This window comes from Pinus tabuliformis, chromosome X, assembly GCF_031772625.1.
Source record: "Pinus tabuliformis cultivar Carrire ecotype Pingquan chromosome X, CPIR1, whole genome shotgun sequence".
Classification (NCBI taxonomy): domain Eukaryota; kingdom Viridiplantae; phylum Streptophyta; class Pinopsida; order Pinales; family Pinaceae; genus Pinus; species Pinus tabuliformis.
Window position 1 is genome coordinate 1363781761 of NC_142308.1, and position 17038 is coordinate 1363798798.

The window sequence follows — 17038 nt, forward strand, 5'->3', positions numbered from 1 at the left end:
TTGCTAGGGTCTACCTTAACTCCTTCATGAGATACAATATGACCTAGAAATTCCACCTCTTGTACTCCAAGGAAACATTTGGATCTTTTTGCATATAATTGTTTCTCCTCCAATAGTTGTAACACCCTGTCAACATGTTCAACATGATCCTTCCAAGACTTGTTGTAGATTAGTATATCATCAGAAAATACTAACACAAATTTTCTAAGGAATGGTTTGAAAATTGAATTCATCAAACCTTGAAATGTTGAAGGTGCATTGGTAAGGCCAAAAGGCATGACCAAAATTCATAATGACCCTCATGAGTTCTAAATGTTGTTTTCAGAATGTCTTCAATCTTCATTGTGGTTTGATTATATCCTGAATGAAGATCCAACTTGGTGAAGTAAATTGATCCATGAAATTCATCCAGTAATTCATCAATGACAGGAATGGGAAACTTATCTTTAATAGTGAGCTTGTTGAGCTCCCTATAATCTGGACACATGCACCATGATCCATCCTTCTTGTGCACCAATACGACTGGAGCAGAGAAAGAACTTTGACTTGGTTGAATTATACCAACCTCTAGCATTTTTGCAACCATACGTTCAATTTCACTCTTTTGGGCATAGGGATATCTGTATGGCCTGATGTTTGGAGGAACACTTCCTGGAATCAGATGAATAGCATTATCATGATCACGAATAGGTGGGAGACCTTTGGGAGTCTCAAATACCTTGGAATGATTGTCCAAGACTTTTTGGAGATAGTCAGTAAATAGAAATCACAGGGGCTGATCTAATGAGGTTACTAGAGCCACCACTAGGGCAATTAGGATGTTTGCAAATCGATTGTTCAGTTTATAAACAAAACCCGGAGATAGACTGAAGCAGCATTGATCTACTTTGCACTTGCATAACAAATATAGTTTGAAGCCTAGCTAGCTTAACTTCAGGCTCCGTCTGTAAGTTTATAAAACAAACAAATATAGACAAGAAAACAATCTATTCGCTCCCCAGTGGAGTCGCCATTTTGTTATCGAGAAATCTAGTGTCGACTCGGAGCTGCTAGTCCCACTAAGACTGGTAGCTATCTTAGAAACAAACAAACTAAAACTACTTTCACTTTCCTTTATGAGAAGTAGATAAGAGGGGAACAAAAGACACCATCCTCAGTCTTGCGCTTGGTTCCTCTCCCTTCTAACAGATCCTTGCCACTTTTACTTTGTCTACCCAGCTTCAAAGAGCACCTGTGGAATCAAAGCAGCATAATACTATCGAAGAATAGAGATCTACAATCATAAACAATATAAGACCAGATATATATTGACCACACAAATGCATATATCATCAAATATACAAGAACGTGGAGGAAAACTCGAATATCTTTATTAATATTAAGAATAGAAAAGAGGATTACTACCAATTTTTCTGACCCAGTGTCATCCTCCCAACATGAAAGCCCTTCTTCACCTCATGAAAAGCGTAGATCACCCAACACTATGATATTCCACCAAGAAACCAATAGCACTTCCTTACAAGATACAAAATTCCAGCCTCTAGGTCTCTGTGATGAGGGATCCATACATAGATGATTGCAGGGGGGTGAGTCAACTTCTGGGATTTTGATTAGTGTCCTTTCTCTAATAGATATTGATTCCACTTGGAGATTAATGATCTCTTACTCATCCCTCGGCGAATTCAAAGAGGAAAGTGTCACAGGAGAAGTTTCTGGAAGATTCTATGACGATCAACCTTGCAAACTGTCTCTTCCATTTGTCTACTCTCACCCATTGCACCCTACAGAAGGGCTTTCTAGTATGCATCGCACCCTTTACACTGAGCAGGTGGGATGCATCGCACCCTCTACACTATGTAGTTTGTATGGTCCAGCTTTGACCAGTTCTGAGCAGTTTTATGTGGAGAACTTCTAGGAGATGATGTAATCAGTTGACCTTGTTCCTTTAGGGTGTGAAGCAACACTTTTAGGGACTTAGGAGCCCTTGGTTTATGGACATGTATGATTAGGGTTGTAGTACCCAAAAATTTCTATAACACGAATGGAGTTGCCATTCATGTTATCCCTCAGGTTTTCCCAAAAGTTGTAAGAAAGGGAAAGGAGGCCGAGGTAGCCACAGACCAATCTTTTAGATATAGAATCTAGCCAATTTGTATCCAGAGAGGGCTCTCTCTTTATGATTTAGCTTTGTTTTTAAAGGTATTAGGCTAGTTATGAAGGTCAAGGGTTTTGTTTGAGTTTAGGTGGTGAGATTCAATAGAACAGAGAGGTAAGACAGAGTAGTTCAGTCCATTGGGCTAATGGAGTCAAAGAAGATGGATTTCTGGATTGGGTTTCTTAGCAGAGGATGGCTTCACAGAGAAAGGCAGTTAAATAGGGAAAAACTAAAGACTTGAAATAGATGGAATGGGATCAAATTGGGTGAAGGGCAATTAAGGTTCCTTCAACCTATTTAAAGAATGAAATTGTATGATTACTGATAAGAAGCAGTTAAGTATTCTTTAGCAAATAATAACCATTAAAGAATTAGGAAATACGAGCAATTAAGATTTCACTTCCTATCCTAATTCTGAAGAAAAAACAGAGAACAATAATAACTGAAAATAGAGTGCAATCAAGCATATTCTGAAATTAAATCTTTTCTTTATCATTCAGATTGTGAAACACAGATAATATAATAAACTAAGAAAACTTTAAAACACAAGATATAGAGGACTTATCGATCCAGTGGTTGATTCAAGAAGTCTGTGACAAGTCCTCTGCTTCAATTCTTCATCCAGTAAGCCATACAACAGTTGATTCCAACAACTCTTTATTCCAAAAATTCAATATTACAGAAAAGTCTAGGAATCCACCCACAATACTCCATTTGAGGGGGTATTTATGCAGAAAATTATATAACAAATATCTCAATGAGATAATATTTAGGATGACTAACATTATTTTACAAAAAATAGAAACACCTAGCCTTGAAAATAAGGAAAAGATGAACTTATGTTGTGCTGGTCTTATTTTTGTTGAATGTACTGGAGGGAGGCCCTAGGATTCGGCTTGTAGTTGTCTTCTTCAGTAACTCTGTGCTGGCTGCCTGTCTTAATTGATACTCTTTTACTGTGATCTGATACTCTTTTATCTGTTTTGACCCCTGTTCATCCTGCTCTAGTAAAACGCTCTTTCTGGTCATCTTTCCTCTGGCAATTTGTGTCTCTGAAGGTCCACTGGTTAGGGTAGCAATCTCCCTATATCTATTTTTATTTCTCTCTTCTGCAAGCTTGGAATTCCCTCGTTGTTGGTTTAAACTGCGTTAAAGAGGAAGAAACTATAAAATGGCAGGTTGGTTGAGGCTGCGAGCTCGTTGCTGGAGTCTTTGTGGTCGGGTGGCAGTTGAAAACTGGACTGGGGCTTTGTTATTCTCGAAGTGTTGTATGCAGTGCATTATAGCAAAAATGGTGTTTTATCCTTTTATTTAACAAAACAAATTTTTGGCGAGATTTTTGGATTTCATTGGGTGGATGACATCAGCGAAGGGTGGATGATGTGGCGGGTGACGTGGCGGATGATGTCAGAAGTACCAAACCTGATGTCAGTAGATGACATCATTAGTAGGTGGTAAGTGGTTTACCCCACACCTCTTTTGGGTATGAGCGCTTTCGTGCTGGGAGGGAACAAGCATGCTAGATGGGCGACGCGTGGCAAGGGTATAGGCGTAAAATCGTCGACCGATCATGAGTTAAGGCATGGTCAGTAGGGGGGTCGTGATATGTATGTCAATCGTTGGATGGTGAGACGGGGATCGGATGGTGGATGAGCGTTGGAGATGGCGGGACGTTAAGCTACGGGCCCGGTATGATAAACAAAGTTTTAATTATATTAGACGTGATTCTATTGGTCAGGGTAATGGTTAGGGATGATTATTAATTAACCCAGATGGTTAATTAATCATGTTATCGTGCAGTGGGGACGGTTCTTAACAAGTTTCAAATAAACTCATTAATCCATATTTAAACAACGCTTAACAGTTATAATTAACCAGGGCTGAGGATAAATAAAATATCGGGGTTTTTTAATATAACAATATAATACGGGGAGGGTAATAAGGTGCGGGGCTTATATAATAATAAAAGTTAAAAATTAATATGAATTTATGAAATGAAATGAAAAGCGCCAAGTTTAAATGTTAAAAAAATTTACATTCAAACTTAGGCTAAAGTGGGAAAATGGGTTTATGCGTGAGATTTGTAAATTTTCCTAAGTAAAATAGGATTTTACTTAGGAAAACTTTATGAAATGAACAGATCTTAATGTTTTAGGGGGAATTAGTGAATGATTGGGGAAAAATATGAAGGGGAGTTAGTTATTCAACCTTGCCTCGCTTGAGCTGCATCAAGAATAATGTCTGCCTTGCACTTGTGACAAAGATAAAGATTAACACATTTAGAGACATAATCAATCACAAGTATCATTCTGCAACACCAATCTACCTACCCTGCCTACTTGGGCCTAGCATTTTTTCCTTCTTTATTTGGGTGCACTTGGACTGGCAAACCCTTATCAACTTTTATTTTCTTTGCATGGCAAGCCTACCTAAGTCTACACTTATTACATCCAAGGGCTCAGATTGAACTATTGAGCTCCTTTTTATTTACCCTACCTATCTACTTATCTACCAAGATTAAACAGTTTGGTCAGATTTTATTCTCTATCTCTAAAACAGGAAATTCAAATATGAACTAGCCAAGATTAAGTTGTTGGGCCATTCACCAATTGTGGCATAAATTAACAAGCCGCACACAATGCTTATTACAAAAAATAAAATGTAGTGGCATTTTGGACTTGCATAGTTTCCTGGTCTATTTTTGTTTGGGGTTCATTTCTTTCACTTTTTTGACCATTTTATTTTTTTTTTTTACCCTTTGATTTTTCTTTTAGGGCATACCCTCTTTACATTTTTTACATTTTTTTTTTTTTTATAATATGGAAAACTTTGCAACAAGGAAAGGAATGAACATATTACATATATCAACAAGTAAATCATGAAATATGACACCTATTGGTATAGGAGTATAAGAGATGGAATACATCTTCTTATTGTAAGTGGGTTATTTTCAAATTGTGTCATAAAGTGTCTCACTGTGATAGGCCACTACACGCCCTTCATTAGGGAGAACTATCTTAGTATCATAGTCAAAGGTGCTTGTGTCAATTTCAAGTGGTTGTTACAAGACTAGTAATGTGAGTGCTGGTGTAGAGTAGATGCGGTGCTTTAGCGCCACAAACACCTTCTATTGGGACTCAATCTAGAAAAAAAATTCTTTCGTTCCGCCCTTCGTAACTTGACTCGAAGGCCAAGTGATTTGAGAGAATCCCAACACAAACCTTTGATAAACATTAAGAAGGCCTAAAAGGTTGTGAAGCTCTATTAGAATAGTTGGGCTGGTCAATCCCAAATGATTTGGATCTTAGGTATATCCACATGCACACCTTTCTCATCAATGATGTAACCTAGATATTAGACCTGGGCCATGCCAAAGGTGCATTTCTCCTAATTTTCACATAGTTTTTGTTGTTGCAAGGTTTGAAGGACCTGTCAAATCTGTTCTAAGTGCTCTTCCAAACTCTTGTTAAATATGAGGATGTTTTCCAAATATACAACCACAAACAATTTGGTAAAGGGCTACGGGATGTCATCCATCAACCTCATAAAAGTTGGAGGGGCATTTTTCAACCCAAAAGGAATGACCAACCACCCAAAAGCTCCCTCGTTGGATTTGAGAGAGGTATTCCATACATCTATGGGATCAACAATGTAAACTTTGAAACGGGAACTGATACTGTTACCCGTTTTGTAGAGGTGGCAAAAAAATGACCCGATTTTCAAAAGTGTTGATGCAGAATACACATGTTTTTTTAAGAACATGCTTTTTGGAACTTTAATTTTTTTCATGTGCATTAAGTGGGTGAGGCTCGGTGAATGGTAGTGATTTTCATCCTGATTTTAAAAAGTGTGTATTCTGCATCACACCCTTTTTTTAAAAGACCTATTTTTTGACTTTAAATTTTCTAGTGTGTGAAATGTAAAAAATTATTTTCTAAATTTGATAGTTTTTGAAGTCGTCATTATATTCATATTTTCTTGTTCTCTATCTTAATTTTTTTTTTTTTTTTGTGGGCTTTTTATTGTTTTGCGTTTTAAATTATAAAGTCGATAGTTTGAATTTTAGATAATCTACATATTTAGACATCTTTTCAACCCCCTTAATTAATTTTTCAATCCACATGAAATAATTGTTTCTAAAAAACAACATTTTTTAACAATGGACATAAAAAATAACCATTTTTAACATAAATATAACAAAAAAACTAAACGTTTTGATAATTTTTTGCTAGAATTAACATGTCAAAATCACAATTTTTATACAAAAATATTAACTAAAAATGGTCAAATAATAGTTTTTTTTATGAATTTCATGTCAAAAAGATAATAATAACTACTTTTTTTTCAAAAAAAAATGATTAACTTAAAAATCAATGGGAAAATCACAGTTGTGCTCTCCCCCACCCACCCCTCCACCGCCACCGCCCCCACCCACCCCTCCACCGCCACCGCCCCCACCCCGCCCACCCCGTCCACCCATCCCCCGCCACCGCCACCGCCACTGCCCCCCCGCCCACCCTGCCCACACCCTCCCCGCCCACCGCTCCCCCACCCTGCCCACCCCTCCCCCTCCATGCCCACCCCTCCACCGCCATTGCCCCCTGCCCGCCCACCGCCACCGCCCCCTGCCCGCCCACCCCGTCCACCCATCCCCCGCCACCGCCCCCTCCCCGGCCCCCTGCCCACCCCTCCCCGCCCACCCATCCCCCACCACCGCCCCCTCCCAGCCCCCCTGCCCACCCCTCCACCGCCACCGCCCCCTCCTCGGCCACCCCTCCCCCTCCCCAGCCCCCTCCGCGGCAGCGGCACCCCCGGGCTGCCTCGCCCCGCCTGACTGGCGGCGGGTCGATTCCGGGGTCGACCCGCCACCGGTCAGGTGGGGCAGGGCGGCCGGGGGGTGGCGCTGCGCGGATCTAGAACACATCTACCCAAATCTTCAAGTAATTTCGAATCAAACAATGAATACTTTATTCTCCCACCTTCACATGCAATTGTTTTATTTCTAGACGCACGTTAGGAGGGACAATGTTGAAAATGGATCCACCTTTTCTAAGACTTGATCTAGTCTATATACTCGTCGCACTTCATTTTATCCCATTCTCTTCTCTTAAACTTCTATTTTCATTCCTTTTTTTCTAGTTTGTTTCCTCCTATTTGAATTCTCTCCTGCATCCCCCTAGCAACTTCCCCTGAATCCTTCTTCTTATTCCAAGAATGGAGGTGAGACACCTCTTTAGTCTTCCTAGTCAGAATTTGCCTCCAAAATTTCTTAGGAGCTAGCTTAGAGAGGTGTAAGAGATTCCCTTGTCTTTGACGAATGTATTGCCTCTTTTTCCTTTTAGTTAGGGCTTTATCTATTTTTATCTTGTCCATTTTAAGACATTCATCAACAACTTCCTTAATTGCTCTCCTCGCACTTTTACACTCTTTGTCATACCATGGATTGGTTTCGCTATTTCTTTTATTATTTGATATAGGAAAAATAATTTGCAAAATTTGATAACTAATTCTCTAAATCCCTTTCCAAGACTAACACTTGAAAAATCAATTAGGTAACAAACATGTTATTAGATAGAACTATTTGTTTCTTTATTTCACCAAACCAAATTGAAAAAATAATTTTATAAATTAAAAATCAATAATACAATCTTAGAAGCAGTTTAAACCTATTATTATAATCATGATGTGAAATTGAATAGCTAGATTCTTAGCACATCTAATATTCTCTTTTATTCTGCTATCAATGATATCATATTTTCCAACGTTTGATACATTGTGCAAGGCCTATCTATATAAAAGGATCATGAAATACAAAAAAAAGGAGAACCTTTTCCCACGAGCATGTGTGTGCTTGAAGGAGTGGAAATGCCATTATAATGGCTTATTTAGTGCTTCAAGGACATTATTATAAGAATGTATGACTCGTAGATTTTGTCTAAGTTATATAAAGGTCATAATTACTCGCATCCCAATCTAAGAGTGTCTCTAAAGTTTGAATTTAAGAAAGCACTGCCTCCATTTATTTATGTAATGAGCATATATGGAGTACACCAGTAGAAGGTATGCTTTTCAAAGTTTTTCAATTTTTTTTTCCTTTTCAGGAACAAGATCATCTCATCTGTGATTTCCCCCATTGGTAGCCCTCTCGACGGAATCCTTAATCTTGAAGAGGGGCAATTACTTGAGTATTTTTGGCTCAACTTGCTCATGGGCTGAAGAATTTACATCTTTTTGCCAATTTTCTACTGCAATTTTGACTACATTTATCTGATAGGAACCTTCATAACCATCCTTTCTACATAACTTTGTCACATTGCATATGTACATTTTCATTTGAGCTACAAAAGGTTATGTGAAGGTAATGATTCTATTATTCTACAATTTTATATGTTTTTCTTACAAAAAAAAAAACTAATATGTGAATATTACATAAATTGACAAATTTTGTAGCTCCTTTGTCAATCTATAGAATAATAAATGGTTAGTACATATCTTCAAGGAAGAAAGTCAAACCAAGAATGTACACAGATGGCAAAAGATGGAAATATTGTGAAACACCTATCTATCACATTAAATAAGTGATCGAGTCATCACTATGGCATTTTCAAAGCCACAATCAACTAGTCATGTGCCATAACATAATGATAGAGTATATGAGGATTGTTACATCAAAGAATAACCAACATTAGGTGAGCATGATATCTTCTTGGGATCAATAAATTTTGAATAATAACACATTAATAAAGTATGTGTTCATATGAACTCGGTGAATCATAACTGAGGAATAGGTATTTGAATATGAAAATTAGCAGTAGAAAACTTAATCATCATTTTTTCTCTAATCTATAACATTTTAATCCTTAAGGGTGTTATCTAAAAAACAATAAATATTGATCTCACAAGACAAAGTAATGGACACATAGAGATATTGAGTCTTAAACTAATATATGGCTTATTTTATTTAATATAATCTTAGACCGTTGATCTTTTTCTTCCATTACACATTCATGAGTAATTGAGATCACTTAGAGAAAGTTTCTAAGGCTTGTGTAATTAACTATAGGTCTCCCTAACAATACATATGAAGTTGTTGTTGGGCCCGCGGTTTTGTCTGTTTGGTGTGCGTCCATCTGTCATTTTGTTTTAGATGTATTCTCTGGTGATCCATAAAGTTAAAGTCAATTTGAATTGATATGATTTGTTCATCTCGTCAGTTCTGTACCAATTCAATTCGGAGTTTACTCTTTTTCTATTCGTTTCACCAATCTATATCATGTCTAATTTTCCACTAGTGAGGATGAGGAGGAAGACGAAGATTCACTAGAGTTCGAGACTGGGTTCGGCAACATTGTAGTTGTAGACAATCTCCCGGTTGTCCCTACAGAGAAGTTTGAGAAACTCGAAGGTGTTGTTCGCAAGATCTTTGGGCAGATTGGTACAATCAGGGAGAGAGGGCTTTGGATGCCGATTCATCCCGAAACCCAGAAGACTCAAGGATATTGCTTTATAGAGTACAATACCTCTCAGGTACAACCTAGTCTTGATCACTCCATGCTTTATTATTTTAATTCATAGAGTACAATATCCTTTAGGTACAAGCTAGCCTTGATCACTCCTTGCTTTATTATTATTATTATTTGTTTAATTTTTTTTCAAGGACCAGAGGCTTCGTACTTTTACTTGCAAGTGTCTGGGAAGTGTTCCTCAAAGTTCTAGAATTGCTACTAGTTTTGTAGATGGCCAAGCTGCCCTATCATTAATATATCGGCAAAGATTAACTGATGCTTTTATTGGCTTTGCGGCAAGTTTATATTGAGACTATTAATTCCTTATAGAATCTTTAGAATGTTACCATTTCTTATTTTTATAGCACGTTTGTTGTATTCTAGGTTGATACCTGTTGGTGCATTGCAAATATCTCTCTCTTTATTAGGAGCGTTCGAATAAGTTTGAATGCCATTTTGTCAATCTTGTCTTCCTACTCACAGTTCTTCATAACACAATTTTGTTGTTTGCGTGACGCAGGAAGCACAAACAGCAAAAGATCAAACAAATGGATATAAGCTAGACAAATCCCACGTATTTGCTGTGAGCATGTTTGATGATTTTGATAGATTTATGAAAGTATCAAACGAATGGATTTCTCCAGAAACGAAGGCCTATACACCTGGGGTAAGAGTCATTATCTGTTTACATGACACTAAGCTATCTATGAAAGTGAGCATTTTGGATCTATAAGAGTTCAAAAAATATCGAACATTGAACTATATATGAGAGCAGAACCCATCAATAATATATAATTTATTACTTCCAGACAGAACTGTTGATTCTTGGCTTTCTACGATCGAGCATCTCTATTACATTAACACGTCTAACACTGCTGAGTTGAATTCGTATAAGTTTGTTTTTGCTTTTGGTAAACATTGTGTTGTTACTTGGCAGGAAAATTTACAACAGTGGCTAACAGATGAGAAAGGACGTGATCAATTTGTTATCCGTGCGAACACTGACACAGAAGTTTATTGGAATGATCCTAGAAACTATACTACAGAACAACTTCATCCGATGGGTCATAGTCCAGGAAACAAACAAACGATCATGACGGGTCGATTCCGGGAATCGACCCGCCGCTGGTCGGGCGGCGCGGGGGTGGCGCTGCGGTGCGCAGCGCCACCCCCGCGCCGCCCGACCGGCGGCGGGTCGATTCCGGGAATCGACCCGTAGCTCTAGTGAATACATATTCGTTGTGCAAGCTTTTACCGTCTACACTTTTCTATTCTCTCTACCAACTGCCAAACCTATGGGTGCGCTCACAGCCGTCGATGGCTGTAGAACAGTTGACCATGCCAAAAAATCTGCATTCCAAAAGAATTAACATACAACTGGAGTACTACATAAAAAGGAAACCCATGTTTTTTTAATTAATACGCAGTTACCTTGGTGAGAACTCTGTAATCAAGCGATCTATAAGTAGCCGGATACTTCTCAATGCTGGAACTCGTTCGCATGTGCCGGTAGATGAAGCAGGAGGAATCTGTATGGTATGTGCTATCAAATTGTCTGGTCGTTGTCTGAGATCTGCTAGGGATTTTATAGCTTCATAGGACTCTGTTTCTGATACTTCAGATATCTAGACAAGTGAGGGAGGAGTACACTCTGTTGCCTGTTTGGGACCGATGCAGTCATATAGATAGATTGTAGTTTACAAATTTTTCAATTATAAATGAAAAATTCATTTTTATCCTCAACATTTAACCATTGGACTGCAATTAATTACCTAAAAATAACCCAGTAATTTATGATATCAAATTTCACATTTCTAATGTATCTGCTCACATTATATGATAGAGTGGGTAAGCATTATGAAAGACCGCCAGGTACATGCTACAAATGTAGTATAAAAGGACGACAATTTGAAGAGGTTAAAATCGAAAAAACTGACAGATATTTTTTCAGATATAGAATCGGAATACATAGAATATATACTGTACTGGTTGAAAGCGAAAAGATTTGAAGACAAGGGAGGGTAATACTGTTTGTAATACCCAAAAACGGTACATATATGGTATTAATCGTATTAATGGTCAGCGTAACTCCATGAATTTCAGCACTCTTCGTCTGTGCCCAAAAAAAAACAAATATTAATTATCAGTGTGCACTTGCTACCTATTTTGTTGGATTAGAAGGCTCAAAAATACGGTTTTGGCAGACATCTATTTTCAGCCAGAGTCTCTTCCTATTGCAGGTAGAATCAGCTTCAACTTTTCTCAGACAATTCATGGTTGAGCTAACGATCTGCTCATCTCTATATGGTCGAATTGAGGCCCAAAGCTGCCTGGACGTCCATGCCTGCATTGAACGCAATGGGCGTGTACATCCAATGCTCATCGGAGCTAAGAAGCTACGCCAAAAAACATTACTCATCAGTAACAGCTCGTCAAAAACTTGTAGTACAGAAACGGACATTATCAAGATTAGGTTTAAATCTGTCTCTATACCTTAAAATTTAATGGATCTGGAACTCCAGAACTTTACACTCACCTTGATTTGGAGCTGCATGAACTTCACATAATCAATTGCCTGCTCTAGCATTGTATTGATATCAACCTGATCACAAACCGGATGCATGTTCGTTTCTCAGATAAAGGCAATTGAACTCAGAGCTAGCGAAACCTAAGTGCTTGACCCTAAACGCAGTTCATACCTTGGTACCATTTGGAATAAGACACTGTAACATTTTCAACCTTTCATTGATTTTTTCCCGTCGATTCTGTAGAACGAAATAAAAAAGGTTAGAACATGAGCTCAAGCATCTTATATTGATAAATATTCAAAACGTATGACTGCACTGTGGGACTTCAGAGCAGGTTATTAGTTTAATTACCCACGCATAAAGGCTTTGCGGATTGCTTGCAGAGCACCTTCTAGCGCGTGGTGCGATTGAAGTGATACCCGCTAGTTGTGACTTACTAGACATGCCAATACCACGATCTGAAGAGCCCCCAATCGGCTCAGACCTATTGTCACTGGTACCGGCTATTTGCCCACCATTGCATGTCTGAGACAACAATCCCACTGATTGTTCCCCTGTACACAATCTTTTTCCATGAGAAATCTCGTGATCTGATATATCCAGATCAACCATCTTTCGCTTTTGGTCCATAGCATTACAGGCTGTACTCATCTCACATGATTGCTGGTCAGAGTTCAAAGATTCTATCGAAATGACATCATTGTCCTCGTTCAATGCCAAACCAAGATCATAAAGCGCGAAAGATTCCAAGCCATGACATTGTATCGCCATAGATGTATTTTCTGATAACAAATTGGTGCTCAGCAGCAATGGCATTGAACCATTTGCCCAATAATTTTCATGGACAAGGTAATTCGGAGATTCATTATCACATGAACACGAGGACGAATATCCACGCTCGGCCCAACACTTGAAGTTGTATTGGGGCTCCTCAGGATAGAGCATGCTAGCTTCAGAGGCAGCATGTGTGTCGTATTCGAGATTAGCATCTAGCAATGTGGAATCAGGGGAATCCACTTCCAGCCAATCTTCGTCTTCCAGTAAAATCTTGCACAACGAATATGTATTCACTAGAGCTACGGGTCGATTCCCGGAATCGACCCGCCGCCGGTCGGGGGGCGCGGGGGTGGCGCTGTGCACCGCAGCGCCACCCCCGCGCCCCCCGACCGGCGGCGGGTCGATTCCGGGAATCGACCCGTCATGATCGTTTGTTTGTTTCCTGGACTATGACCCATCGGATGAAGTTGTTCTGTAGTATAGTTTCTAGGATCATTCCAATAAATTTCTATGTCAGTGTTCGCACGGATAACAAATTGATCACGTCCTTTCTCATCTGTTAGTCACTGTTGTAAATTTTCCTGCCAAGTAACAACACAATGTTTACCAAAAGCAAAAACAAACTTATACGAATTCAACTCAGCAGTGTTAGACGTGTTAATGTAATAGAGATGCTCGATCGTAGAAAGCCAAGAATCAACAGTTCTGTCTGGAAGTAATAAATTATATATTATTGATGGGTTCTGCTCTCATATATAGTTCAATGTTCGATATTTTTTGAACTCTTATAGATCCAAAATGCTCACTTTCATAGATAGCTTAGTGTCATGTAAACAGATAATGACTCTTACCCCAGGTGTATAGGCCTTCGTTTCTGGAGAAATCCATTCGTTTGATACTTTCATAAATCTATCAAAATCATCAAACATGCTCACAGCAAATACGTGGGATTTGTCTAGCTTATATCCATTTGTTTGATCTTTTGCTGTTTGTGCTTCCTGCGTCACGCAAACAACAAAATTGTGTTATGAAGAACTGTGAGTAGGAAGACAAGATTGACAAAATGGCATTCAAACTTATTCGAACGCTCCTACTAAAGAGAGAGATATTTGCAATGCACCAACAGGTATCAACCTAGAATACAACAAACGTGCTATAAAAATAAGAAATGGTAACATTCTAAAGATTCTATAAGGAATTAATAGTCTCAATATAAACTTGCCGCAAAGCCAATAAAAGCATGAGTTAATCTTTGCCGATATATTAATGATAGGGCAGCTTGGCCATCTACAAAACTAGTAGCAATTCTAGAACTTTGAGGAACACTTCCCAGACACTTGCAAGTAAAAGTACGAAGCCTCTGGTTCTTGAAAAAAATTAAAAATTAAAAAAAATTAAACAAATAATAATAATAATAATAAAGCAAGGAGTGATCAAGGCTAGCTTGTACCTAAAGGATATTGTACTCTATGAATTAAAATAATAAAGCACGGAGTGATCAAGACTAGGTTGTACCTGAGAGGTATTGTACTCTATAAAGCAATATCCTTGAGTCTTCTGGGTTTCGGGATGAATCGGCATCCAAAGCCCTCTCTCCCTGATTGTACCAATCTGCCCAAAGATCTTGCGAACAACACCTTCGAGTTTCTCAAACTTCTCTGTAGGGACAACCGGGAGATTGTCTACAACTACAATGTTGCCGAACCCAGTCTCAAACTCTAGTGAATCTTCGTCTTCCTCCTCATCCTCACTAGTGGCAAATTAGACATGATATAGATTGGTGAAACGAATAGAAAAAGAGTAAACTCCGAATTGAATTGGTACAGAACTGACGAGATGAACAAATCATATCAATTCAAATTGACTTTAACTTTATGGATCACCAGAGAATACATCTAAAACAAAATGACAGATGGACGAACACCAAACAGACAAAACCGCGGGCCCAACAACAACTTCATATGTATTGTTAGGGAGACCTATAGTTAATTACACAAGCCTTAGAAACTTTCTCTAAGTGATCTCAATTACTCATGAATGTGTAATGGAAGAAAAAGATCAACGGTCTAAGATTATATTAAATAAAATAAGCCATATATTAGTTTAAGACTCAATATCTCTATGTGTCCCTTACTTTGTCTTGTGAGATCAATATTTATTGTTTTTTTAGATAACACCCTTAAGGATTAAAATGCTATAGATTAGAGAAAAAATGATGATTAAGTTTTCTACTGCTAATTTTCATATTCAAATACCTATTCCTCAGTTATGATTCACCGAGTTCATATGAACACATACTTTATTAATGTGTTATTATTCAAAATTTATTGATCCCAAGAAGATATCATGCTCACCTAATGTTGGTTATTCTTTGATGTAACAATCCTCATATACTCTATCATTATGTTATGGCACATGACTAGTTGATTGTGGCTTTGAAAATGCCATAGTGATGACTCGATCACTTATTTAATGTGATAGATAGGTGTTTCACAATATTTCCATCTTTTGCCATCTGTATACATTCTTGGTTTGACTTTCTTCCTTGAAGATATGTACTAACCATTTATTATTCTATAGATTGACAAAGGAGCTACAAAATTTGTCAATTTATGTAATATTCACATATTAGTTTTTTTTTTTGTAAGAAAAACATATAAAATTGTAGAATAATAGAATCATTACCTTCACATAACCTTTTGTAGCTCAAATGAAAATGTACATATGCAATGTGACAAAGTTATGTAGAAAGGATGGTTATGAAGGTTCCTATCAGATAAATGTAGTCAAAATTGCAGTAGAAAATTGGCAAAAAGATGTAAATTCTTCAGCCCATGAGCAAGTTGAGCCAAAAATACTCAAGTAATTGCCCCTCTTCAAGATTAAGGATTCCGTCGAGAGGGCTACCAATGGGGGAAATCACAGATGAGATGATCTTGTTCCTGAAAAGGAAAAAAAAATTGAAAAACTTTGAAAAGCATACCTTCTACTGGTGTACTCCATATATGCTCATTACATAAATAAATGGAGGCAGTGCTTTCTTAAATACAAACTTTAGAGAGGCTCTTAGATTGGGATGCGAGTAATTATGACCTTTATATAACTTAGACAAAATCTACGAGTCATACATTCTTATAATAATGTCCTTGAAGCACTAAATAAGCCATTATAATGGCATTTCCACTCCTTCAAGCACACACATGCTCGTGGGAAAAGGTTCTCCTTTTTTTTGTATTTCATGATCCTTTTATATAGATAGGCCTTGCACAATGTATCAAACGTTGGAAAATATGATATCATTGATAGCAGAATAAAAGAGAATATTAGATGTGCTAAGAATCTAGCTATTCAATTTCACATCATGATTATAATAATAGGTTTAAACTGCTTCTAAGATTGTATTATTGATTTTTAATTTATAAAATTATTTTTTCAATTTGGTTTGGTGAAATAAAGAAACAAATAGTTCTATCTAATAACATGTTTGTTACCTAATTGATTTTTCAAGTGTTAGTCTTGGAAAGGGATTTAGAGAATTAGTTATCAAATTTTGCAAATTATTTTTCCTATATCAACTAATAAAAGAAATAGCGAAACCAATCCATGGTATGACAAAGAGTGTAAAAGTGCGAGGAGAGCAATTAAGGAAGTTGTTGATGAATGTCTTAAAATGGACAAGATAAAAATATATAAAGCCCTAACTAAAATGAAAAAGAGGCAATACATTCGTCAAAGACAAGGGAATCTCTTACACCTCTCTAAGCTAGCGCCTAAGAAATTTTGGAGGCAAATTCTGACTAGGAAGACTAAAGAGGTGTCTCACCTCCATTCTTGGAATAAGAAGAAGGATTCAGGGGAAGTTGCTAGGGGGATGCATGAGAGAATTCAAATAGGAGGATTCTCATAGATATGGTTACGCTTAGTTAAAAAACAACCGTGCATATTCATTGAACCCTTATGCTTTGGAACAATACAAATATTAGGATTGGATAAGTTCTTTAGTGATGCATACGCCCTTTGGTTGGAAGTCCTCACATGTATAGTGTATTTCAAGACCATATTACACTTCATGG

At 37.7% G+C, this 17038-nt stretch overlaps 2 protein-coding genes across 2 annotated transcripts; one reads left to right on the forward strand and one right to left on the reverse strand.

Moving 5' to 3' along the window:
* Positions 1 to 9428: 9428 nt before the first annotated feature.
* Positions 9429 to 11941, forward strand: LOC149145153 (eukaryotic translation initiation factor 3 subunit B-like). Its single transcript, XM_089452361.1, has 4 exons — positions 9429 to 9682; positions 10181 to 10327; positions 10598 to 10724; positions 11865 to 11941. Exons 1-4 carry the CDS (start codon positions 9617 to 9619, stop codon positions 11939 to 11941), a joined length of 417 nt encoding a protein of 138 aa, XP_089308487.1. The 5' UTR covers positions 9429 to 9616.
* A 19-nt stretch (positions 11942 to 11960) lies between these two features.
* LOC149145154 (uncharacterized) lies at positions 11961 to 12959 on the reverse strand. The gene is made up of 4 exons (XM_089452362.1): positions 12540 to 12959; positions 12360 to 12425; positions 12197 to 12262; positions 11961 to 12056 (listed from the first exon to the last, which is right to left on the reverse strand). Exons 1-4 carry the CDS (start codon positions 12957 to 12959, stop codon positions 11961 to 11963), a joined length of 648 nt encoding a protein of 215 aa, XP_089308488.1.
* Positions 12960 to 17038: the final 4079 nt, after the last annotated feature.

Coding starts and splice junctions, on each gene's coding strand:
- LOC149145153 (XM_089452361.1), top strand. CDS start 9,617: ATGCCGATTCATCCCGAAACCCAGAAGACTCAAGGATATTGCTTTATA. Junction 10,328..10,597: donor CGAAGGCCTATACACCTGGG/GTAAGAGTCATT, acceptor GTTACTTGGCAG/GAAAATTTACAACAGTGGCT. Junction 10,725..11,864: donor AGAACAACTTCATCCGATGG/GTCATAGTCCAG, acceptor CGGTTTTGGCAG/ACATCTATTTTCAGCCAGAG.
- LOC149145154 (XM_089452362.1), bottom strand. CDS start 12,959: ATGGCGATACAATGTCATGGCTTGGAATCTTTCGCGCTTTATGATCTT. Junction 12,263..12,359: donor TTATTCCAAATGGTACCAAG/GTATGAACTGCG, acceptor GTTTGTGATCAG/GTTGATATCAATACAATGCT. Junction 12,057..12,196: donor TCATGCAGCTCCAAATCAAG/GTGAGTGTAAAG, acceptor TTTTTGGCGTAG/CTTCTTAGCTCCGATGAGCA.